We start from the raw sequence: 25,266 nt of genomic DNA, 5'->3' as shown, positions 1-25,266 counted from the left end.
ATATATATATATTCTTATTTGGTTTATACATATATAACTTCTTATTTGGTTTATACATATATATTATATATTTGATGATTATCTTTAATTTAAGTGATTATGTGAGATGTCATTCATATTAATTATACTCAATTTAATTAATTATAATAAATGAAAGAAATAATTGATAATTTATGCTCATCTCCTTAAGTTTTGACAAATAGAGTCCAACTGATAATCATGAATTCATGATAATTCAATAACAAATATAATGAAATAGTCAAAATGTAGTAAAATAACACGAATATAAATGAGGAATATTCAATATATATTGTGTTTATATACGAGATATTATGTTCAGATTTCAATGATACAATAATACTGAACAATTTTTTATTCATCAATCTGAATCTTAATGGGAAAAAATCACTCAATATTTATATTATATTAATAAAAAGTAAATGTTATTCAATGTGTTCAAGTCTCGACAAAAAATCTATCCAACATTTATTACAAGTATATAAAAAAAATAAAAGTTATTTAATACTTCCTCTATCCCTAATTACTTTTTTTTTTTATAGTTATCGCTAATTACTTGTCCATTTTGATAAATTAAGAAATTACAATTTTTTTATCTATTATACCCTCAATTAAATGACTAATTACTTTGAAAAATGTAGAATTTTTCATCCACTTCATAATTAATACGAATAAAATGGTAAATTCACTATGTCATTAATTAATTTCTTAATAGGTGTGTGAATTAAAAAATGAACAAGTAATTAAGAATAGAAAAAATATTAAACATTAGTAATAAATACTCATATAATTAATTTATAGTGTAAACTAATCCGAACATCATCACAATTTTTTGTAAAAAGAATCATATGGTAATAATAAAAAAAATTCAAACGTTGCGTACGCGAAATGCCACCTTTTTCCCTTTTTTTTTGCGAGAAAATCAAGAAAACAAAAGCTGACCCCCACTCCCCTCAGCAGAAAAAGCCAACACAGCTTCAAACTTCAAAGTCCACCATTAATGGTCATCCTCTAAGACAAAATTTCCACAAAAAATGCTGTGTTGTACAAAATTCACAATACCATTTCAAAAAAATCCAATCTTTTTTATTTTTTTTTCAATTTTTTTCTATTTGTACACAAACATGTGTATGTGTCACAAAAATCAGTAAACTATAAGGGGGTTGTCTCAATTATAAGTTAAATTATTATGAATTTATGAGGATTTACATGATTTGATTGTGACCCTTTTCAAATCTTTGACTCTTGTTACCCTTAGATTTGTATACTGGTAAAGAGAAACAAACAAATGGTTTTGTTTTCTCAGATTTACTGTTGAAAAAACAAGAGCCTGTTTTGGTGGACACGAAAATCAAGGAGAAAGCTTTTAAGGGTATTTGGTTCATCTCAACCACCCACTCTTACCCTTTTGTTAAGACCCTTTAATTTTCTGTTCTTTGTTTTTTTTTTTTTTTGGTTGATGAAGCCTATCAGGAAGACCCAATTATTGGTTGCTTTTGTAGAGGATGGGATGAGTTAATCAGGCTTTTAGGTACAAAATCTTATCTTGGTTGGTTTTGCTCTTTTTTACCTTAGATTTTGGTGTTTTATTGTGTTTGTGGGGTGCTGATGATTTTTGTGGTTATCTTGTTTATGGGAGTTGTTATGAGCTTATAAAGATTGGACCTTTGTGTCATAAAATTGGTTTGAGTTCTAGTTTTTTTTTTCCTTTCCCTTTAGATTTTGGGACTTTTGATGTGGTATCTTTTCTTGGTTTGATGTTTATGTTTGTGGGGTGCTGATGATTTTTGTGGTTTTCTTGTTTATGGGAGTTGTTATGAGCTCATAAAGATTGGACCTTTGTGTCATAAGATTGGTTCTTTTTTTCTCTTTACCTTAGATTTTGGGACTTCTGTTGTGGTATCTTTTCTTGATTTGAAGTTTATGTTTGTGGGGTGCTGATAATCTTTGTGGTTTTAAGGCTTTCAGGTTTTTACTTTTTCTTTCTGGGAAGTTGGTGATTTTGTTTGAATTTGAGGAATCAAAGGTTAAAGGAGGGAGGATAAATGTGAAGAAAGTATATGATGTAGCATCTTGGGTCTTTTTTTTTTTTGCTTTTGAGCTAGTTGTCAGAGTTGGTTTTTGAATTGCCTTTACTAGGTTATTGAAAAATTGGGAATGTTGGCAAAAAGTGAAGAGTTCAGAAATGTTCTCTTGTCAAGGATTTAGGTTTCTTTCTCCTAAAAATGGCTAACATAGTTTGGATCTTTGGATGTTTGTTCTAGTCTTGGCTGCTATTTTTGTTGATCAGCAAATTTTGTTGGATGATGATTTTTTTTCTTCCTTTTTGTGCTTTTCTTGTTTCTGGGACTTCTTATGAGCTCATAAAGTTTGAACCTTTGTGTCATAAAATTGGTTTGAATTCTTGGTTTGAGGGTCTATTGGAAAAAGCCTCTCTACCTCCAAGGTAGGGGTAATGTTTGCGTACACTCTATCCTCCCCAGACCTTACTTTGTGGGATTACACTGGGTATGTTGTTGTTGCTGCTTCTTTTTCTTCTCATTTTTGTCCAATTAAAGTTACGTCTTTTCGGTAAGGGGAGTGAGGCGTAGTAGTTCTTGATGTTGTAGGCATTTTGTTCGCTTCACGTGTAAGAAAATTCTTTGGGAAGATTTTTATATGGTACTTTTTCAGTGTGATGTTGGAAATAAGTGAGATACCTTAGTTGCTATGCTGTCTATGCTTCTTCCTATTGAGGTGATACTTTGCTGGACATTTAGGATAACCTTGTCAGGTGAGGAAACTCTCTATCCACACTTAAGAAATTTTTTGTTTGAAGAACTTAGATTTATTCATCTCGGTGAGTCAGTTTGGTTAACCAAGGTATCCTGCACGAGCACTAAAGCGTTTGATGGCTTTGGCTGGTAGAATATTAAGCAAATGTGTCTGCAGACAATTTTAATGATAGATTAGTGTCGAAACTCGAAACAACTTTTGAGCATATCACACTCACTTCCCTAAAGAAGAGGGAAGCTGCATGGCAAATTTTAAGGTTGAAGAAAAATCATAATTCTAAGTCTTTATACTTCTTTTTGAGCAGGTAAAGTATTTACCAAGTCGTTATACTTATTAGGCATCACTTTCTTCGTAAGAGTGTCATGATTATTAACGTAGCTAAATCAAAGTTTTATGCATATAAAGGAGTTGTATGAATGCCATTCCTTTAAATATTGCCCTCAGCCCTAGAATTACTAGCTTACTTTCCTTTTGAGAATTTCCAAGAATAGGAGTATTTTACTATATACCTTACCTCACTCTTCAATAACTTCTTTCTCCCTCCGCCCCATTATTGTCAATGAAATTCTAAATGTATCTTGAAAAGAATTACTTTTAATTCTTTATATGTCTCTACCTTTGGATCCAATTGTTGTCAAATTATGATTATTGCATGGGAGTGATGGATAGTTCTCTAGCCAACACACATCTGTTACCCAAAGATATAGTTTCCTGATGTGTTTTCATCTTTCTATCAAATTTTTGCCATGTGGCTATGGTTGTGATATTCGTTCTCAATCTATGTGTCTTTGACTTCAAATTGACAAATCCAAAGTGCTACTTTGTGTGCTACATAAAAGCACATTGCTTGGTTTTTGAATACCCTATACCACTGTGTTTATGCACTCTTTTCAATAGTTAGTGTCCATAAAAAAATATATATAACACAGTCGAAATGAGACCAGATATTCTTTTTGCTGAGCAATTAATATAATCTAGCTCTTGGTAAGAAACTTTAATTACAAGTTAAGATACGTTTATAAGCTTTGCAAAACATCAGATGCCAAATCCTCATAAAAAACTTTTACTTGTTAAAAAACAACTTTGAAATAAATTTGGATATTTAGAAACTTTTCAAGTTATAATCTCTTCCATTTCAAACAGCATGATACACTTGAAAATCTTAGTCAAAGATTTTTTTCTTTGATTCTTTAGATATGAAATTGGACAAATTTTTATGACAAAGGGACTAGTTTTCTTGGGTTGTCCAAAAAAGTACTTTTTTTCTCGAGTATGTTGCTCAATCCATACCGTGAAACTCAGCTGCAGATGAGGTGTCATTTTGGACAAAATGTCGCTTTGATTTCCAATAATTAAGGCTGTCTTGGATAGATTGCTCAATCCATACCATGAAACTCAGCTGCAGATGAGGTGTCATTCTGGATAAGATATCACTTTGTTCTCCAATATAATCGTCCTCTTTGTAGATCACCTGCTGTTTAAGATGTACTAGCAATAAAATATCCTATATTTATTTATGTCCACATCTTTCAAACTTCACCTCGATGAATTTCTATGACTCCATCAGATGATGCCTATAAAGGAATTTTAAATCTTGGACTAGGTTGTAGCAGCTTGGTTTCTAGTACAAACACTCTTTCCCAATCTTTGGTTGAACTACACTTTTCTAGATGCTTTGTCCTGAGAGTAGCATAGCTTCACATTATTTGCAATGCAAGGACTTTGTTAGTATCTGAAGAGAAGTTACAGATGTGCAACTATTATTTATATCTTAATTTTACTTCTTGCAGTTGCCAAAGGACCACTTGCAATTGCTTTCGGGGATTAGATGTGTTTGTTCAAAAAAAAAATTGATAGGTGAATTAATTGACAACAACATAGCAAGTTTACTCGGTGAATTAAGTCTTTGGTCAAACTTTTTACGAATAATAAAATTTTGATCTTACACAAGTATCTTATTACAGCAATTATTTGACACAAGACATAGTTATTGAAAGACAATACATTAAATTGACTTCTGTTCTAGACATGTGTGCAGCTTGCTAATCTTGAATGCTGACAATCGAAAAGTTCATAGACTAGTTATCTCATTATTTATAAAAGGGACACTAACTTGTATAACTAAACTTCTTTTCTGCTGTTCTCCTTTTCACAACTCTCGTGTTAATTTTGCTTGCGAAATGAATATTTTCTTAAAAATTTACTCTGGTTAGCCATCGAAGACTTGACAAATAAATTTCCATATAAGTGGTTGGTGTTAGATTGCATGCATTAACTGGCATTAAAATAGGCTGTTCTAACTGGTAGTGGCACAAACCTCCTTTCCGACGCCTTGTTGATTTTTCATTTATATAGATCTTTTTCTTATTCTGTTTGATAGGTTGAATTCTCTGCCTTTTTATACAGAAAATGAATATCTTTCCAATTTATGTCCGTGCTTCCTTTGGTGGCAGGATCAGGGCCGTCAAGAGAGCTAGAAGATCAGATTTGAGGAGGATATATATTGTTGTCAACACCTAGTAGTTTATATAGATACCATGGCTCCCGGAGGCAGTAATTACCAGGATATTGGTGATTCCCGCAGTGCATATGCTGACTATGGTATTGCACCAGAAAGTGCTGAATTCAAAAACTCCCCCTTTAGAAAAGCTGCAGCTGTTATTGGTGGGAAGAATGGAGCGGGATCTAATAGTGCTGTTCATGAGCTACTTGAATGCCCTGTTTGTATGAATCCAATGTATCCACCAATTCACCAGGTAGATTCTAATATTTCTTAAATTGGAATGGAAGGTTTGCAATGAGAGTGATTTGTGATCTCTTGACATTCTGTTATTCACCAAAGTGGTACAGGGTGGGAGGAGCTTTTGGTACTTGCTGTTGAATTTCGATAAGGATGCAGATATTTTTCCAAATGATTATTGAACACCAGATTTTTAATTGTCCAAACCCTAAAGAATGTATTGGATAGTGAATTTTGAATTCTAAGAAAACGTTTTACTGCTGTACTATCTTACATAAGTTCGCTTTTGAGCTGATGCAATCATCTCACTTTTGATGGGAGTTATGTCCAGCTTCCATAATATCTCATTATGCTTTCTTTTTAGACAAATGACTATAAATGGTTCTAATGAGTTTTTTAATTCAAGTGTCACATCTTAATGAAGTTGCAGCATAATATAATCAATTCAGGCTTTTAGGAATCTCCACGTCATTTGCCAAGAAAATAAATCAAACCTGCATGTCAAAAAAATACTTAAATAGAAGTGTCCCTTCTCTAACAGTTTAAGCTTTTAGATAGGATCTAACTTTGCATGTAATTGAGTTCTTTTTATTTTCAAGAGCCACAAGTTACTCGCTGAAGGACCATACTCCTTGATATCTTTGACCGGTGCTTCAAAATCTTGTGCGAAGCAATTGGCCAGTTTTGTTTTCTTATTTTCTTTGTGTTCATACTAGAGAGGTGTTCATTAAGTTTTTAATGTAATCTTGTAGTTGTCTAGATTTGTAAGAAAAGCTGGAGGAGGAAAACGTTTTCATTCGAGGAAAGAAAGGTCAAGTATAGTAGCTTTCAAGTTATTTGGGCATGGCAAAAAAGGGTTTCCCATCCTTCTTTCTTGAAGTCTGAATGATCCTTTCTTTCCTTCAAATAAGGTGTATGAGGGGAAAATGATGGTTAAAATCTGTACTTCCGATCATTTGTTAACAATAAGAGCGCACCTAGTTTCCTGAAGGATAAATGTCTCATGTTATGGACAGTCAACTCTACAAGCTGTATTAGAGAAAATAATTGTGGAAATTTGATGCTTGTCGTTGCTAGTTAACGATAGAGAGCACCTAGTTTCCTACAAGATAAACATATTTATGTACTGTACTACAGTCTACATACCCAATGCATCTCTTAGTTCTATGGCCTATGTAAAGGAATTTCCACAAAGAAGTCAGTAAAGCATATAATTTAACATTAATAGCAGTTTTTTGGTATGTTTTCGGGATAGAAAGTTGGAAAGATGATTTTCCTATCTACCGTTTATGTAGTATTCATTGCATGCGTCCTTCTCTAGGGTAGTGTGTGATAGTTTTGTGGCACAATCAAAAGAAAAAGATGTTGTCCCTTCAAAGGATTAGTGCCTTCCAAAAAAATGTTGGCCGACTGAACTTTTGTTTCGTTTTTCTTTTTCTTTTTTGTTAAGTTTGTGATCTTATTCTTCAAGTCCATTATGCGTTTCTTGGTCTTTTACTGAGCTTGATCTTTTTCTTGTAAGTGTCCAAATGGCCACACATTATGCGTGAAGTGCAAGTCAAAAGTACATGTATGTCCTATTTGCCGCCATGAGCTTGGAAACATTAGATGTCTAGCACTGGAAAAAATTGCTGAGTCACTAGAATTGCCGTGCCGATACCAAATTTATGGCTGTCAAGATATATTCACTTATCATACTAGGCTTCGACATGAGCAGAACTGCAGATTTCGCCCATACAATTGCCCATATGCAGGATCTGAATGCGCTGTTACTGGTGATATTCAGCACCTCGTTGCACACCTAAAAGATGATCACAAGGTTGATATGCATGATGGGTGTACCTTCAATCATCGTTATGTCAAATCTAATCCTCAAGAAGTTGAGAATGCTACATGGATGTTGACGGTTAGTCTTCTCTCTTTCTTTCTCTTTTTTTTTTTACCTTTGTTGTGAAGGAGAGCCTTGGTGTAACTGGTAAAGTTGCCGCCATGTGACCAGGAGGTCACGGGTTCGATCCATGGAAATAGCCTCTTGCAGCAATGCAGGGTAAGACTGTACAATCTCTCTATCTCTATAAGGTAGGAGTAAGGTTTGCGTACACTCTATCCTCCCTAGACCCACTTGTAGGCTAACACAGGGTATGTTGTAATTTTACAACTTTCCTGCACAAGTAAAAGAAACACAAACGTCCAGTTTTTTGTGCTTCTTTATCAACAACTTAAAGTTGAATGGCCTTCGTTGGAAGATGGCGAAATCCCAATGAGATTCACATGCCCTTTTAAGTAACATTGAAAGAAAATCTTTAGAAAATTTTGAAGCTGTCATCTGTGAAAGGAGAGAAACTGATGGCTGTTTCTGTTACTTTTTTCCTCTTAAAAGTTAGATCTTGGCCTCCTATTAGATACTTTGAGGAAAAATCCTCTACTATTTACCTTATCAAAAAAAAGATTGACACTATTATCTACTCCGTCCGTTGCAATTTGTTTGTCTTACTTTCCTTTTAGTTCGTTTAAAAAAGAATGCCTCTTTCCCTTTTTGGCAAACTCTTTAATTCCAACTCTCCACATGACATGTTTAACCCCATAAGATTGAAGGACATTTTGGTACATTTTACATATTTTTAGTTTAAGATGACAAGATTCAAAAGTCTTCTTTACTTTCTTAAACTCCGCGTCACATCAAAACCAAACAAACAATTGAAACGGGGGAGTAGTTTTCTTCATCCAATTGTAGAAGTGATGTATACATTTTGTTATTCATCGTCATGTTTGTACTTTTGCTATTGCTAGGAGGTTCATACTTTTATGCCCAGCTTTATCTTTTCTGGTTGAAAATGAAGGCAGACAAGAGCATGCATAATTTTGTTGTTCGCCTACCAATTAATTCTCGGTCTAGCATTTAGCCATGATAACTGAGCTTCATTTTTTTGTGGATTTTCACATTGTTCCATCTGCAATGTGCTGTTGGTAATAGTTTGTTTGCTGTTTCCTGGAATAGGTTTTTAACTGTTTCGGTCACCAGTTCTGCCTGCACTTTGAGGCTTTCAATCTTGGATTGGCACCAGTATACATGGCATTCCTTCGTTTTATGGGTGATGATGATGATGCGAAAAGATTTAGTTATAGTCTTGAAGTAGGTGGATTTGGCAGAAAGTTAACATGGCAGGGAGTACCGAGGAGCATCCGTGATAGTCATAAAACTGTCCGAGACAGTTTAGACGGGCTGATTATTCAAAGGAGCATGGCACTCTTCTTCTCTGGTGGTGACAGGAAAGAGCTGAAGCTAAAGGTAGCTGGGCGTATTTGGCGAGAGCCATTGTAAACTAGATATATGCATCTTCCTTCATTGTGGGGATGCCCAGAAAGTATAGTTAGTTATCGCTAAATTGGTTGGTGGCTTAATTTTTTGTAAATGGTTCTATACAGTTTCTGGTTTTTCGGATCGATCGTATCGATTGTAGTTTAGCTCAACTGTGGATCATGTATCTAAAGTTGTGAGGCATTTTAAGCTTTTTTATGACCTGCCATATGATAATCTATCTGGTTGTTATTCTCTCTTGCCTTTTTGTTTCTTTATCAAGTCCCTCATATTGCTTCTTTATGTGTTCAATAGTCATTTTTTATAGGAAAGAAAGGTCAGGATTGTGATCCCGATTAGATAGTTGCATTTTTCTCATCTCTCTTATTTGTCGTTGGGGGGGGGGGGTATTACAGACCGACCAATAAAAGTCGGAATTGTGATGCTGATTAGATAGTTGCATTTTTCTCGTCTCTCTTATTTGTCTTTGGGGTGGGGGTATTAGGGCAGACCGACCAATAAAGGTCGGAATTGTGATGCTGATTAGATAGTTGCATTCTTTTCGTCTCTCTTATTTTTCTTGGGGAACCACTATTAGGGCAGACCGATCAATGAAGATCAAAATTGTGATGTTGATTAGATAGTTGCATTCTTTACGTCTCTTATTTTTCTTGGGAAACCACTATTGGGGCAGACCGATCAATAAAGATTGGAATTGTGATGCTGATTAGATAGTTGCATTCTTCTCGTCTCTCTAATTTTTCTTGGGGAACCACTATTAGGGCAGACCGATCAATAAAGATCGAAATTGTGATTTTGATTAGATAGTTGCATTCTTCTCATCTCTCTTATTTTTCTTGGGGAACCACTATTAGGGCAGACCGATCAATAAAGATCGGAATTGTGATGTTGATTAGATAGTTGCATTCTTCTCGTCTCTCTTATTTTTTTTGGGGAACCACTATTAGGGTAGATCGACCAATAAAGGTTGGAATTGTGATGTTGATTAGATGTATTCTTCTTATCTCTTATTTGGCTTGGAGAACCACTATTAGGGTAGATTGACCAATAAATATCGGAATTGTGATGTTGATTAGATAGTTGCATTTTTCTTGCCTCTTTTATTTGGCTTGGAACACTAATAGGGTGAACTCACCAACAAAGGTCGAAATTGTGATCTTGATTAGATAGTTGCATTTTTCTCGTCTCTCTTATTTGACTTGGGGAACTATGAGGGTAGGTTTACCAACAAAGGTTGGAATTGTGATCCTAAGTGGTTTCATGTGCCTTGAAAGAGCGAAGACATGCAAACTTAAAGTGTTCGTGTGTTTGAATTTCACTAGTAACAACTCTTCTTTTTACTTTTTAACAAGAGCAGACTCATTTTAACACCTGGAAAATTATTTATCTTTATATAAAACATATTTAATTATTAATATATGCTCAATAAAAGAATCAACTTGCATTAAATAACATTTACATTTTATTTTGATTATAATATTTAGGCATGCCGGATTATTTTATAAAAATGTCCATTATTTCAATTAAATTATATTAGATTCATATTATTTTTTTCTGACATGATCTAATAATTAAAAAATTAAACTAAATTGAGAAAAGAAAAAATAAATCAAATCAAATTTATTTTTATTCAGATTGAATGATACTTTTTCAAAATCCTAAAATAAAAATCGAATAGATTCATATTATTTTTTCTGACATGATCCAATAATCAAAAAATAAATTAAATCAAAAAGAAAAGAAAAAAATCAAATTAAATCAATTTTTTTTCATTAAGATTGAATTATATTTTTTCAAAATCCTAAATTCAAAAATCGAATACACACCATTTTCGAAATTATCACTAACTTTTTTTTAAAAAAAGAAAAAATTAAAAATTCATAAGAATAACTTAATTGGTTGAGCAAGAATCTCCCTAATGAATTTCTCAAATTCAAAACCCCTTATATTCTTTCTTGATGGAGCCATCGAGCTCGTCATAAAAAGCTTGTCTAGAGTAATTTAGATCCCGAAATTAAAATTTTCAATGAACCCTAGCTAGTTTTAGACAGCCCAAAGAGACAACAAATTCCTTAAACCCTCAAAAAAGGGTACAAATGCCTCTTGAAACTCTTTCACAACAACCTTAGATTAACAGAAAGAACAATCAAAGAACAATGATAATCAGATCAATTTCTTCATCAAAGTTGAAGAAATTGATTTTTCCACTTTATCTCTCAGCATATACACACAAAAATCCCATACCCAACTCTTCTCCTCCAATTCTTGAAAATGTTTATACCCAAAACCCTGCTAAAACCCTTGTCCCTCCATTCTTGTTCAGCTTTAGAAACTACTCTACACCTATAAAAATCCAATCTTTACCAGTTTCTAGAGATGGGAATTTTGAGGAATCCATTTCTGATGTTGTTTGCCCTGGTTGTGGTGTTAAAATGCAAGATTCTGACCAAAAACAACCAGGGTATTTCATCAAGCCTTGTGTTAAACCCCCAAATTATAAAACACCCATTAACAAGAATCCAGTTGCTGATGAGCCTGAGATATCCTTTTCTCTGAAAAGGGGTTTGCTTAATGAGGATGTAGAGCATGAAAATCAAGAAAATGTTGAAAAACCAGGGCAGAAAGGTGAAAAGCCTGTTGTTTGTGCTAGGTGTCATAGTTTGAGGTATTATGGGAAGGTTAAGGATCCAAGTGTGGAGAATTTGTTGCCTGATTTTGATTTTGATCATACTGTTGGGAGGAGGTTGATGTCGAGTAGTGGGGCGAGGGCGGTTGTTTTGATGGTGGTTGATGCATCTGATTTCGATGGATCGTTTCCTAGGAAAGTAGCTCAGTTAGTTTCTAGGACAATTGAAGAGAATTCGCGGGCGTGGAAGGAGGGGAAATCGGGGAATGTACCTAGAATGGTATTGGTAGTTACAAAAATTGATCTTTTACCTAGCTCATTGTCACCTACTAGGCTTGAACATTGGGTTAGGACAAGGGCAAGAGAGGGTGGGGCGATTAAGTTGACGAGTGTACATATGGTTAGTGCAGTGAGGGATTGGGGAGTGAAGAATTTGATTGATGATGTAGTGGGACTGGCCGGGCCAAGAGGGCATATTTGGGCAGTAGGAGCACAAAATGCTGGAAAGAGCACATTAATCAATGCAATAGGGAAGTGTTCAGGTGGAAATCTAAGCCATTTAACAGAGGCACCGGTGCCGGGGACTACATTGGGAATACTGAGGGTAGAAGGGGTGCTTCCAAGGAATGCCAAGTTGTTTGATACTCCGGGGCTTTTACATCCGCATCAGATTTCGACAAGGTTGACTAGGGATGAGCAGAAGCTAGTTCATATAAGTAAAGAGTTGAAGCCAAGGACATATAGAATCAAGGTTCATAATTCTCTTCTTGGCTGCTTAGAGAATGTGTTATTTTACTGCAAAAGCTTTCTTTCTATTGCACTTCACTTTCAATTTTGAGTGCTGTTGACTTTGCTTACTGTCTTTCGGAGAAATCAGTTACTATCATACAACTATGAAAATTTACTGAGTCCATCTCATTATGCTCAGCTTAGTCTTATCCAATCTTTGCACTGATTGTTAACAGATAACCAGAAGATAAGAAAGGAAGCAACTTCATAAAAATAAATAAAAAACAAGAAAGGAAGCAACTTTAGTATAATTTATTATTCCTTTTCTCATTTTTGAGGTGGTATACTGGCTTAAGTTCTCCCGTTTAGTGCTTATTGTTGCTTGTAATATGTTTCAACCAACTATCTGAACTTACTTCACAGATGTGTATTTTACTTTTTTCCATTTTGTAAAAAGATTTTGGTCAGGTCAAAAACTTTGCGTGAAGCTTTAGAGCATTTAAAAGAGAATCTAATGGCAAGGTATGCCCAGGAAAGATATAACCAGAGATTAGATTATTAACCTGTAAAATGTTTGTGGAGATGTGACTGTTTTGGTTGCTTGTGTAGTCTTAGATACAGGATCTAAATATGAAAAGACAACCCAAATTTATCACTTCATTGCACCTATTCTCCATCAGATGTGTCTGCCTATGCTTATGCTCTAACTTCACTTGAAGAACATGCTTTCTCTGGTTTAGTTTGTTTTATCCACTTTGAAATCTCATGATTTCATTATTTGCTGTGGACAGGTTGGACATTCAGTTCATATAGGTGGGCTCATGCGGTTGGATGTGGAAGAATTATCTGTTGATTCCGTGTATGTTACAGTTTGGGCATCTCCGCTAATTCCACTTCACATGGGGAGGACAGAGAACGTCAGCACAATGCTGGAAGAACATTTTGGGCGTCAGCTGCAGGTACTATCTGCTTTAGGAATTGGATGTTCTTCTTTCTTTCTTTCTAATTTCAAATCTTTCTTTTTAACAAATCCCTTTTGTCTGAAGTTTATGATATTGCACTTCCTATTAATTTCTTTGCACGTATTCAATACTGTTGGTGTAAATTCAGTTTTAACTGCAGAAAAGAAAAAAAATATTATTGTCAACAGAAGACGGTTAATTTGTTGCGTCTTTGAATTTAGTCTTATCTAGCTTGAAGCTGGCTTTGCTTCTGTCATGAATTTTGAGTGTTGGGGTGAAAGAGTTTGAAAGTTCTGCTGATGGTCTGTGGCACTGAATAGCAGTGTTGGATGATAGCGTTGTAGGGAATTCGGTGCTCGACTTTTAAGAAAAAAGCAATAAAGTAAAACAGTTTGATGCTATGTTTGGAACTGGTGAGGGCTAAATAAATGTTCTTTGGTAATAGAAATTTTAGGTACTGGAACATCCTCACGCCGGGAGGATGTTTCTGATAGACCCTTGGCTCAAGGAAAGCAAAAACTCAACATTTATGAAGACTTAAACAGTAATAACAACAGAATAGTAAGAAAATAGAGGCTTAAGTGACAACAAGTAGTAATAGAAAACTAAGAATGAAAAATACGAAAATAGTAAAATAATACTAATACTACTAGCAGGAGAGACAAGATGCGGAACTATGTACTACTAGCCTTCTACCCCAATCCTCGACCTCCACGCCGTCAATAGTCTTAGAGCATCCTTCAAGTTTCTCATAGCTTCTATAAACTGATGCTATGTTTGGAACTGGTTCGGCAAGAGGAAAAAGTGCTATCTAACATTGGCATTTCGACGATCAAATAATGTCTCATTCTGGTTGTTACCTCCAAGTCTCTTCTCCTATTAGGCCAGCCTTAGTGGGTAGTGGCACTGGGTGAACGGTCTATCTGCCTAAACATACTCCTAAACATGCGTGTTTGATATTACATCACTTCCATTCTGTGTTTTAAATCTTCACCAGGTGTCAAAATATATGGAATCTGAGTTGTGCTAGTGTGGTTTCTCCAGATATCTCTGCCGAATCCTTCATTCAGTTGTACGATGATACTTTTGCTGCTTTCATTTGTTTTTCTTTCTTAACCTTTAGAATTGTAAGGTTGAGAATTGATGAAGCATAGCCTAGATGGCTTAGGTTCATAAAAGGACCGCTAGAAGGGGCCAGATTCTTCAGACGCTTCATGATATTTGTAAACAAGTCTCCCTGTAGTTGGCTACTGACTTAAAAGTCCCTAGTAGATGTAGAAACCTGATTTAATTACTTTCGTGCTTTGACAGTTTGGCTGATATATATGATATGATTAAATGCTATATTGTATTTTCATTTTGTCAGCCGCCGATTGGAGAGGGACGATCTGAAGAGCTAGGGAAATGGTTGAAGAGGGAATTTCATGTGAATGGAAATATGTGGGATTCAAGTTCTGTTGATATTGCTGCTTCTGGTCTTGGTTGGTTTGCCATTGGACTAAAGGGAGATGCTAAATTAGGTGTCTGGACATATGATGGTGTTGATGTCATTGTTCGTAACGCGTTACTCCCAAACAGATCCTATGATTTTGAAGTTGCTGGCTTTACTGTTTCAAAAATTGTTTCCACTGCTGACCGCTCCTCAAATAAGCAGCGCTGTGATGAGAAGAAGAGGAAACTGAGCGACTCTACTGCAGAAAAACCTGCAAATCCATCAACTGTCGATGTGGCTTCAACTACTTGCTAATTGTGGAAGCATTTACAATCTGGCAATGTACTTTGCTTGTCCCAGCACTGGAATGTAGATCGAACATGGGAATAATCGCCTATTACTCTCCGGGACCTGGATAAGTTGATGCGTTTCTACCATGATTTTTGCCCCCTGCAAAGAAAAACCCGGCATCAAAACCAGAGAAATGCATTAAGCAAAGGCATTCAGGGTCCATCCATTATTGCATATCAAGACCCCTTCTGCTGTGATGGTGGTATCCCCTTTACGCTGTTCTTACCTTCGCTATACTCTAGTTTTGGCGTCTATCGATGCCAAAGTGTCTCATTTCGTAAATGAAGCTTCTTTATACACAAATTTTGCTGTTCATCGATGCCAAAATGTCTTGATACGTAAATGAAGCTAAATGCTGAAGGATTCATGTATGTAACACAAACCGAATGTTTGGTTCTGCTCTACCATCTAGAGGCTTATTCAAGATTCGAAGTTTGTATGTTTTGAATTTGAAGTTTTATGAGTTCTGATATTTATTTTATGTATATATATTCAGTAGATTTCGCGACACATATGGTTTAGATCGAAATTATTGGATTTTGTTGAACTCTACTTTCCATGTTAGATCTCCACCCATACTGTCATCTGATCAATTTTGTTATGCTATAGGCATCATATTAGCTCTGCAGGTTATAGTGCACTAGTACGAGTGCTTTACTCTTAACCAGAGGTCTGGGGTTCGAGCCCTGAGTATGGAGAAAATCTTGTTGGGAGCGTCACCCCGAATGGGCCCTGCAGTGCGCGATTCGGAGTTAGTCAGAGCGTGGACTCCGGACATCGGGTGGAGAATAAAAAAAAAAGAAAAAGCTCTGCAGGTTATAAGTTGTATAAATAGGTATTGTTGCAATCAATTTGTTCAAAGATTGTTTGACTCCAGAGTTGATTATACTTTTTTGGGGTGCGATTTTTTCTCGGACCCTTGATGGACATAAGATGCTTTGTGCATCGAGCTATTCTTTTTTATCTCGTCACCTTAACTTATAAAAGTATATTCATTATATTATTCAGTTCTCGTGTTATAATTCATAGGCTTATATAACTAGCCCCTTAAACTTGTTAGGATATTTTGTTTAAATACTCGAACTAAGACGTGTTACAATTGAACATCTCAACTCCTAATAAAGTGTTCTAATTATATCATTTTCTTTAATTATTTTCAATTCAAATTTTGAGTTGTATATTAGGTAGTTAAGTTAACCATATAAAATATATCATTTTCTTTAATTATTTTCATTCGCCTCAGTAAGCTGTAAAACCTCAAGCATTTTTTTTCTAAAATATTCAATCTATCTAGCCATTAGCAACTAAACGGATATTGATAATTCCATCTTCAACTTCAACAATTGAAATATCCTGATTCTTTCTCCAATCTTATGTATACTCGTAATCCCATATTGTTTTGTATTAACATCGATATTGAAGCTTCATCAATCTTATAATGAAATTCAAAGAAATTGATAGAATTATCGACATTTAGGTAATTTGATATCAATTAAATGAATCTATTGACATAAATATTTTTTCTCAATTTGATGTATACGCGTAATGGCATAGTATTGCGAATCAACATCAGTGTTGAATCGTTATTAATCTAATAATGAAATCCAAAGAAATTGATGAAAGTATCGAGTTTATGACTGGTAATTTTAGTCTTACTTGGGTAAATGGGCCTTATTTGGGCTTTCAAGCCCATTTACTATAACCCAATAAATTTCAGCCCATCATTTAATACTAAAACCCTACCCTAAACCCTTCGTCCCAAAAAATCTCTCAACTTTTTCGAATTCTTCCAATTGTTTGTAAGTTTCTTCTCTCTCTGTTAATCTCCATTGTTTTTCATTGATGTAATTTAGAAAACTGAAATCACATATATATGTTTTTGTTTTTTTGTTTGGTGTTTTTTAGTGCTAATTTGGCTGTTATTTGCTTGTTTTGTGATGATTTCTGAGACACAGATTAATCTGTGCAAATTTGGTGTGAGAAATCGGAAAAAAAAATTCTTCATTTTTGAATGCAATTAAGCTTATGAATATTGTTTTTTCAGCGTTTTTTATCGGTTTATTTCGTCAGTTTTGGATGTGTTTGAATATTTCCATGTGATTTTTACTGTTTATATTAGCATTTTCATTTATTTTTTGCTATTTTCAAAGTGATTGAGCATTTTTATGTAGTTTTCACTATTTTTAATGATATTAAGCTTGCTCATATAGTTTTCGCAGTTTTCTCAGCATTTTTATCAACTTAGTCTTATGTTTGATGCCAACCCGCCTCCTTTATTTGAGCTTGTGACTGGTAATTTGAGCTAGTTAGTCAGTAAATCTAATATTATGCTTTCACTCTTCTTATCAAAAAGTGTGATAGTGTATGATGGTTGCGGATGAAATGGCTATGATGAACCCAGAGAATGAGGATTTCGATCCAGAAACAGAGTCGGAATCGGAAGATGAAGAAGGAGATCAGCAAGTCGTAAAGCTGGCTGAACCTTCAAAAACTGCTGTATATAACAGGGATGGTTTACTTGAAAGGCTAGCTGATATCAGTTGGCCTGATGATTTGGATTGGACTCACAGGCTTAGCATCAACAGGGAGGAGCAAGAAGAGGTGGATGTGAACGATGATTTGGCGAGGGAGCACTCGTTTTACACTCAGGGGTTGGAGGGTATACGCCAAGCGTACGTCAACTTTCAGTCAACCGGTGAACCATTTCTGAGGCCCTCTGATTATTATGCGGAAATGGTGAAGTCTGACACTCACATGGAGAAAGTAAAGGGCCGACTCTTGGCTGAGAAGAGGAGGATTGAGGAGTCCGAGGAGAGGAGGAAGGCCAGAGATAACAAGAAACTTGCCAAGGATGTACAAGCACAGAAGATGAAAGAAAGAACTAAGCAGAAGAAGCAAGAGATTGAGTCTGTTAAAAAGTGGAGGAAGCAGAGGCAACAAAGCGGCTTTGATAAAGAAGATGCTGGCGGTCTAGATTTGGCATTTAATGGAGGAAATGCTGATAAACCCTATCAGAGATCAAATAAGAAGAGACCTGGTGTATCTCCCGGAGATCGTTCCGGTGGGAAAACAACATTTGGTGGGAAAGGGAAGGGGTTTGACAAAAAGAGGAAAAGCAGGGAATTCAAGGATTCCAAGTTTGGATTTGGTGGGAGAAAAGGTTTGAAGAAGCAGAACACTGCTGACACTACCAACGATTTCGGAGGATTCCACAAAGGTGATCGTTCTGCAAAAAACAACAAGCGCGTTAAGAGATAGTTCTGCTCATCACTTACTACTTTTTGTTGTACTAGACCAAAGTTATTCCTTTGTTACGCGGATGAAATAGTACTTAATTGAGAGCTATTGTTATTCATTTCAAGATTCAGTTTTTTGTTCTTGTGCTATTGTTAAATATACTGTTTTCTTTCTGTGTGAAATGGTTTGTTAGTTTGATTTTGTAATAATGAAGGTTTGAATGTTGTAGATTTTGCTTCCTATGTGTTTGAGGAAAGTGGAAAAGTTCAGTTTTGAGGTTTTGTATTTCTCTTTCTTAGTAAAAATGTGACATGGGTTTTTGATATTTAAGGTTTCTTTGGTAATGGGTAGTTTGTTGTTGTCAATATTTTTCTTCCTTTTTTCGTTGTTTGTAAAATCAAGATTCATTTTTTTCCCGTTGTTCTTGTGCTATTCAGCTTTGACTTACTGAGGACATGACTTTTGATAAGAGAGTATGGAGGTAGTGGATTAGGGTAGAAGATTTAGTAGGTAGTTGAACTTTGACTTGCTTTAGGGTTGGGTTAGGCTTGGTGGGAGTCTGGGAGCACAGTAGTATTAGGGTTATATGTGCAGTTTCTTGCTTCAGATATCTGTTACCATTTGTGTTTCTGTTACCGCATTATTTCGCTGTTGTTTTGTTTCTTTTTTCTGAATGCTCTGTAGTGCTTTCTTCACTGCCATATTCCCTTTTTTCATAAGTACTTTGATTTGCTGCACTTGATCTAAGGATGTTTTGGAAACAACATCTCTATCTCCACCAGGTTGGGGTAAGGTCTTCTTACACTCTACCCTCCCCAGATTACACGGGGTATGTTGTTATTGTTCTTGTGCTATTCCAAAATATGTTCTTTCCTTTCTGTGTGAAATGATTTTGGGGTTTGGTATGGAAAATGGAAGTTTTAATGTTGTGAATTTTGTTTCATTTATGTTTGAGGAAAGTGGGAAGTTCAGTTTGTGATATTACAATCTGTTTGATGGGGATTAGTTGATGGATGACACAGATTATCTATATACCTGCATCTGTTCATGAAGAGTTGTTTTCTATGTTAATTTTGAGGGGAAAACAAAACAAAACAGAAAAAGAACTATGTATGCACACTAGAGTTTTTTTTTAAGTGATTATTTTAGAGAGTTGAGATATTTAACCAAGCTTTTAGGGAAAAGTTAAGTGTTTGTGACTAGTAGTAGAAGCTGAAAAAAAATAGTTTTTCCATGGAAGAAGCACTTCTAGTACCTTGGTGAAGCACAAATTGTTGCTCTTATATTGACAAAAGTGCTTTTCAAATTAATTTCCCAAACACAAACAGTTAATCTTCAAAAGTACTTGGCCATACATGCTATAACACTGGCATTAGGGTGTTCACATTTTTAAATGTTTGTTTTGAGTTTTATGTCTGTTTAGGAGCATCTTCTGAAGTTAGGGTTTTTATAGCAGTTATAGTAGAAAATCAGGGGTCATAGTATTCTGTAATTAGTTATGTGCATACTATGTATTCAAACATCATCATCATTGTAAGCTCATGTATATTAGCTGGTTCATTGGTTCCGGTATTTCGAGTAGGAAAAAAGGAGCTAGTGATTCTGTAAATGAAGATAGCACTAAACAGGTGCAAAGGAAAACCAAATGGGGCCCTGATCTCACACAGGATACTACTGTCAGGAAAGCAAGAGCATTGGCATATCAGGTGCTTTAGAATGCTTTGCAATATATACCTATTTACATTCTCTTCTTTTTAAAGCTTTTTCTTGAGATTGAGAAATATATTGAAAGTAATACTTTATTAAAAGAATATTTAGTTTCTAGTTTTTTGTTTTTACGTTTCTTGATAATTTCTTGCATCAGAAAGAAATGACCTTTGTATTCTTCATCAGAAGAAAACAATGTAACATTAGTTCCAAACTCAACATTGTAGGGACGTGTTGAGATTACACAATTTATTTTGTGTTTTATGTTTTGTGATCCTTAATATTGAATCTATGCATGTGTTTCTCATATAGATACAGAGAATCATAACAGGGCATGCCTTTCTTTAAGAAATCCACAACATGGACAAGAGCACTCCAAAACAGTCGTTAAAAATTTGCTTTACTATGTTAGGTTATGTGTAACTGCACATTTACATGCGTATATATGCAATATGTATACATATTATGTTACATTGATCAAACAGCTGAAAATAAAGTATGTCAAAAATGCAGACGGGTGCATGGCAAATCCTTCAAAAGTAGTGCATTTTTGGAGGACTTGACATGGGTGCGGCAACATTTTAGGGGAATTCGAGCAACATAGAAATAAACCGTAATTACATTCACATATATTTGTGCAACATGAGAATCATCCTAGACTGGAATCCATGGTTTTCTTGTTCTTCTCAGTTTGATCATTTCTTGAAGAACTTCATAACTCTATCAACTCCTCCCCCCCCCACACACACACACAAAAAAAAAAAAAAAAAAAGTTTTTAACGCATTTATGATGGAGTATGGCGTGGTGGCCATTAATAGTTTTCCTTTGTCCATTGGGTCCTAAACAACAGTGTAATTCTGTGTGAATGGCTTTTATTAATTTCCTACTCCAGGTGCCACCAAGTGATATTGCGGCCTTACAAATTTTGGGCAGAGACGTGTGGATCAAATAACACAACTACTGAGTTCTAGGAGTTTGGAGGGAGAAGGCAGCAAAGACTCATTATTAGCCTCTCCTGCTAAAGATCACGAGTCTTCAGATCATCAACCTACTGATGAGGTAAATTTACTCATTAAGATTTTTTAGTTGCAAATTTTGCATGGGTTAGCTTCTAAAGCTGACGTCTTCTGTTGGATGTAGAATGTGAGATCACTGGAACTCGAAAGACAGGAAATCATTGGTGTGTTGTGATTGATCCCTCGAGTCACTCACTTTTACTCTTCCATTATCAAACACACAATACATCTTATCTGATTTTATTCATGTCCATGGAGATTCTAAAACTGAATCCCAGTTATAAGCCACCTGCTGGTTATAAGCCTGTACCAAAGGAGGCAAAAATTCCAGTACCTGTAAGTTTAACCCAGTTTTCTGGAACTTTGTGCTCCTTCTCTTTTTTTCTTGTTCCAATAGTTCTCCCATTGGGTTCTGTGAGTTGATTCTTAAAATTTTAGAATTCTTATCAACTGGAACAAGATTAAGGATCATCTGTATTGTATTGGATTACACTTCTCCTCGGCTCAAAACTACTACTCTATTAACTACATTTACATTCTTGTAAGACTTGAATATGTGTTGATATCAATGAGAATGATGGCCTGCCTTTGCAAAACAAGTTAGACAAACTATGGATTAACGGGAGACTTATGGAGAAAATTGTTATTAGTTGTCCTTCTCCTCCCACCAATCCACGCTCCTACAACAAAAAAGAGCAGGTTTAGATATGAAATGGTAGATGTGCACTTATTCAATGTCATGTCTTTTAATATACTGATTCTGACTGCCACGAGCTAGTTATTTATGGGATCACGCTGGGTATGTTGTTGTAGACTAGGCTGGAGACACCTATAAACTGTAGTTTTTATGCAATCTATGTTCTACTTGCTCCTAGTATTAGATCATCATGTCTGGATTGTCAAGCCTCCTGTATGAGCTGCAACGACATATACCTATTGTTCACCTTGATTTCTTGAAAATTGACGTGTGTTTTAATCTGTCCCCAGGTAGAAGTTACTTCTGGTGAAACTGACTCTGGTGCTTATGAGGAAATGCATGTCCAAGTATCAGCTGAGACATATGAAAAGGTTGATGCTGCAGTTGCTTTAATTGAACTTCTGGTTACCCCAGCTTCAGTAAGTACACAGTAGTATGGTGTTACTGTGAATACCAATGCGGCAATTCAGTTTTTTTTTTTTTTTTGTGTGCGTCGTAAAGTTAAGTGTTCCATTTGGTTCTCAGATGACTCCTGCGCCACAACCACAAAAGCGTCAGGTGATGGAGAAACTATTTCCGTTGAAGCAACACCTGGCCTGACTCCTCCTCCTGTAGTAGATCACGGGATGGCTCAACCAGGTTTTGGAGCACAACCTGCTCAACTTCAAAGCCATTTCCAGCCATACCAAGGGCAATGGTTTCCTGGACCGACATCTCAAAATCCAGTACCTCGATTTCCAAGACCTGCTAACTCCGGGATTTCTTCAGCATCCCTGGTCAGCAACACTCAACAAGTATCACCGTCATCTACCAACCTGTCAAATACATCCTCGCCCTTTGGTCCACCACATGGTATGCAAGATGGTTTTGGTTCATTTCCTTGAAACCCTTTTGTTCACTCTAGCCCACAGACACCACTAATGCAGCAGCCATATATGCCTTCCGCTCATTTTGGACAAATTGGTGGACTTAGACATCCTATACCATCTTTAGGGTCTACACCACCTCAATCCAATATGACTCCGCCTCATCTACGACCAGCAATAGACCATCCAAATCCCCCACCTGTCATTCAAGGATTTCAAAGACCCCAATTAAGCAATCAGATTAGTCAGCCAGGACCACCTATGCCACTTGACTTTGCTCGAGGACCTGCTGTCCCTCTCCCTCAATTTAGGCATCCGACATTTTCAAATCAGGGTATAGCTTCACCTACTGTCCCTCAAATGCAACCTATGAACCTTAGGCCAGCTCCAAATCATGTAGGTTCTTTCCCTCCTAAAGTAAACTCCATGCCTCTTCAGCAAAATAATTCAAATGCCATGCTTTCGACCGCAGAACTTTGAGGCTCCCACACTATAAGAAAAGTGTTGATTACCTGGGGATTTTCCTAGGGATAATACAGTAAATCCGCAGGTAATTTGATTACGTGCGAATTTTCTTGCAAAATGAAATCCGATGGAAAAACCTTCGTAGGTAACTCTTACCTGGGGATTTATACAATCCCTAGGTAATTTACCTGGGGAATTTAAATCCGCAGCTGTATTACTTGCGGATTTATCTGCATAACTAACGAAAATTCTTGCGAATTTTTTGCTAAAATTTCTTATAAAAACGAAATTTCTTGCAGATTTTCATAGAAATATTTCGCAAGTGATTCCCCATGAAGATCCCCAAGTAAATCCATAGGAGTTTGGAAATGAAATTTTTTGAAACAAAAGGAAATTTCTTGCGGATATATATGAAAGTATTGCTCAAGATAATTCCAATGAAAAGAAACCCGCAAAAAACTAACAAAAAACACAATTCACGTTATATCACTTCATTCAACAAAAAAACAGAATTCAGAATTCATAATTCCTATGAAAATAAATCTGCAAGATCAATAGTATATGATTCTTAAACATACAAAAACAAATTACAACTCAAATTTGAATCCTAAATAGTACCATCAACTATCTCAATCCCCATTTGAAGATGATGCGCTATAATGGGCAGAACCACTGTCATTCACGTTATCATGGGCAGAACCACTATCATTCACGCTATCAGAGTCATCACCACTTTCTTTCTCATAAGCTTGATTGTCTTCTTGAGATGATTGCTTATTTGAAGATGATGTGTTGTATACATGTTTCTTCAATAAGTCCAATTCCCTTCTCATCCTCTTATTTTTGTGACACTCTTTCTGCAGTTGAGCATATAAGTCGGCATTGGAAGCATTTACCTGAGTTTTAATCATCTCATCAATTTCTCTCGATAAAGCTGATGTTGATTGTTTAGACGATGACTTTACAGATCGACCCAGGGATCCAAGACCTTTAACTCTTCCTTTTTTTCTTTCCACCAACAGATTGCACCCAGATATCCATTTCTGTTAATTGAGAAGGTTGACCAGCTAAATTAGTTTCTCCTTCCGCAGCTGATGCACTTTGAGAAGCTAATAATTCTTGTTTCTTTCTTTCAAAAGTATTCTGCATCAAAACAAGTTATTTGAGACAATATTTAAAGGCAAATCTCTAGCTCTCACTATTAACTGGCAACTATCAAAAGCAATATACTTGTCAACATTGATATTAACAAATAAAATATGATTACATAATGCATATACTAGCATGGCATTTTCTGTAGAGTACTGCCAACTTCTTATTCTTTGTACTTGGAAGTAAAAGTGTCGAGATGTTCTTCACTTATGATTGCTTTCACTTGGAAGACAACTACATCTAACACTAGTATCAAATAATTATAGTAGAACGGGATCACAAGGAAGATAATTCTAGTTTTCCAAACAGTTGGAAAATAAGGCAATTTTTCTCATATTTATTGGTTCAAAGAACTTTAAGTTTATCAGCAAGATCATTTCATTTCTAAAAAGCCGCAGTGTCTGGGCCACCTGCCGCGCACACCTTCCTTATTTCATCGGGTACTTGCTACCTCCCACCATTTTAAGTACCGAAGAAATCACCTAGCACTTTGTCTCTGCTGGAATTTTCACCCTAGTTTTCCATGGTTTTCATTCACCGCTAGGCCACAATACTAATTGGCTACAACAAGATCATTCCATCTTCTTACCAAGATATTTAACACAACTTAAAATAAAATATTTAATCTACAAAAGAATAGAGCGAACGAATACTTACATAAGCAGTTTTAGCTTTCTCATTTACCCAACTTTTATCACTTTTCTTGCAATGAGTTTGAAAATAAAATTCTGAAATTGATGGATCCTTTCCAGTAGATTCTTTCTATAATGAAGGAAGATATTTGTGTTATCAATGTTGAGTATGATGATATTTTCTTAAAAGAAATACATCTAAAAAGATTTATGATTACCATTCTCTTATAGATCACTCGATGAGGTATACAACCACCTGTATGAAGTGATGCACCAGCATTTGAATCACGTTTTATTTGTTTTGTTCGGACTTTATCTTGAATGCAGGAGACTCCCAATGCCCCTTCATCTCCTTGAATACTGCATCCCCCATCCAATGTGGCTTCAGAGGCAAGTTTTTCCCAGCTTTCTCATTTACCCAACTTTTATCACTTTTCTTGCAATGAGTTTGAAAATAAAATTCTGAAATTGATGGATCCTTTCCAGTAGATTATTTCTATAATGAAGGAAGATATTTGTGTTATCAATGTTGAGTATGATG

General features: G+C 35.6%; 4 protein-coding genes and 1 pseudogene across 8 annotated transcripts; 4 read left to right on the top strand and 1 right to left on the bottom strand.

The window, feature by feature from the left end:
* The first annotated feature begins 982 nt into the window (after positions 1 to 982).
* LOC102584192 (E3 ubiquitin-protein ligase SINAT2-like) lies at positions 983 to 9,090 on the top strand. 4 transcript variants are annotated; one of them, XM_006354115.2, is made up of 5 exons: positions 983 to 1,549; positions 4,584 to 4,650; positions 5,247 to 5,549; positions 7,056 to 7,439; positions 8,532 to 9,090. In XM_006354115.2, the coding sequence occupies exons 3-5, from the start codon at positions 5,331 to 5,333 to the stop codon at positions 8,853 to 8,855; spliced, it is 927 nt and encodes a 308-aa protein (XP_006354177.1). In that variant the 5' UTR covers positions 983 to 1,549; positions 4,584 to 4,650; positions 5,247 to 5,330; the 3' UTR covers positions 8,856 to 9,090. The 4 variants fall into 4 exon arrangements, with proteins under 4 accessions (XP_006354177.1, XP_015167161.1, XP_006354176.1 ...); XM_015311675.1 differs by lacking the exon at positions 4,584 to 4,650 and having other exon boundaries at positions 983 to 1,567; XM_006354114.2 differs by lacking the exon at positions 4,584 to 4,650 and having other exon boundaries at positions 984 to 1,549.
* A 1,754-nt stretch (positions 9,091 to 10,844) lies between these two features.
* LOC102583878 (uncharacterized protein YqeH) lies at positions 10,845 to 15,511 on the top strand. Its single transcript, XM_006354113.2, has 3 exons — positions 10,845 to 12,229; positions 12,999 to 13,166; positions 14,536 to 15,511. Exons 1-3 carry the CDS (start codon positions 11,009 to 11,011, stop codon positions 14,914 to 14,916), a joined length of 1,770 nt encoding a protein of 589 aa, XP_006354175.1. The 5' UTR covers positions 10,845 to 11,008; the 3' UTR covers positions 14,917 to 15,511.
* Positions 15,512 to 16,672: 1,161 nt separating this feature from the next.
* LOC102583550 (probable rRNA-processing protein EBP2 homolog) lies at positions 16,673 to 18,325 on the top strand. Of its 2 annotated transcripts, none has more exons than XM_015311676.1 (2): positions 16,673 to 16,751; positions 17,302 to 18,325. In XM_015311676.1, the coding sequence occupies exon 2, from the start codon at positions 17,317 to 17,319 to the stop codon at positions 18,208 to 18,210; it is 894 nt and encodes a 297-aa protein (XP_015167162.1). In that variant the 5' UTR covers positions 16,673 to 16,751; positions 17,302 to 17,316; the 3' UTR covers positions 18,211 to 18,325. The 2 variants fall into 2 exon arrangements, with proteins under 2 accessions (XP_015167162.1, XP_006354174.1); XM_006354112.2 differs by having other exon boundaries at positions 16,690 to 16,751; positions 17,306 to 18,325.
* Positions 18,326 to 19,457: 1,132 nt separating this feature from the next.
* On the top strand, positions 19,458 to 22,217 carry LOC102603874 (uncharacterized). Its single transcript, XM_015311642.1, has 5 exons — positions 19,458 to 19,895; positions 20,831 to 20,956; positions 21,040 to 21,333; positions 21,871 to 22,029; positions 22,136 to 22,217. Exons 1-5 carry the CDS (start codon positions 19,731 to 19,733, stop codon positions 22,208 to 22,210), a joined length of 819 nt encoding a protein of 272 aa, XP_015167128.1. The 5' UTR covers positions 19,458 to 19,730; the 3' UTR covers positions 22,211 to 22,217.
* A 1,189-nt stretch (positions 22,218 to 23,406) lies between these two features.
* Positions 23,407 to 25,266, bottom strand: part of LOC102582993 (uncharacterized) — a 4,569-nt pseudogene continuing 2,709 nt past the window's right edge.

Source organism: Solanum tuberosum, unplaced genomic scaffold (genome assembly GCF_000226075.1).
Source record: "Solanum tuberosum cultivar DM 1-3 516 R44 unplaced genomic scaffold, SolTub_3.0 scf00172, whole genome shotgun sequence".
Taxonomy (NCBI): domain Eukaryota; kingdom Viridiplantae; phylum Streptophyta; class Magnoliopsida; order Solanales; family Solanaceae; genus Solanum; species Solanum tuberosum.
Note: the sequence above shows the minus strand (reverse complement) of the source record. Positions and strands in the feature narration are given on the sequence as shown.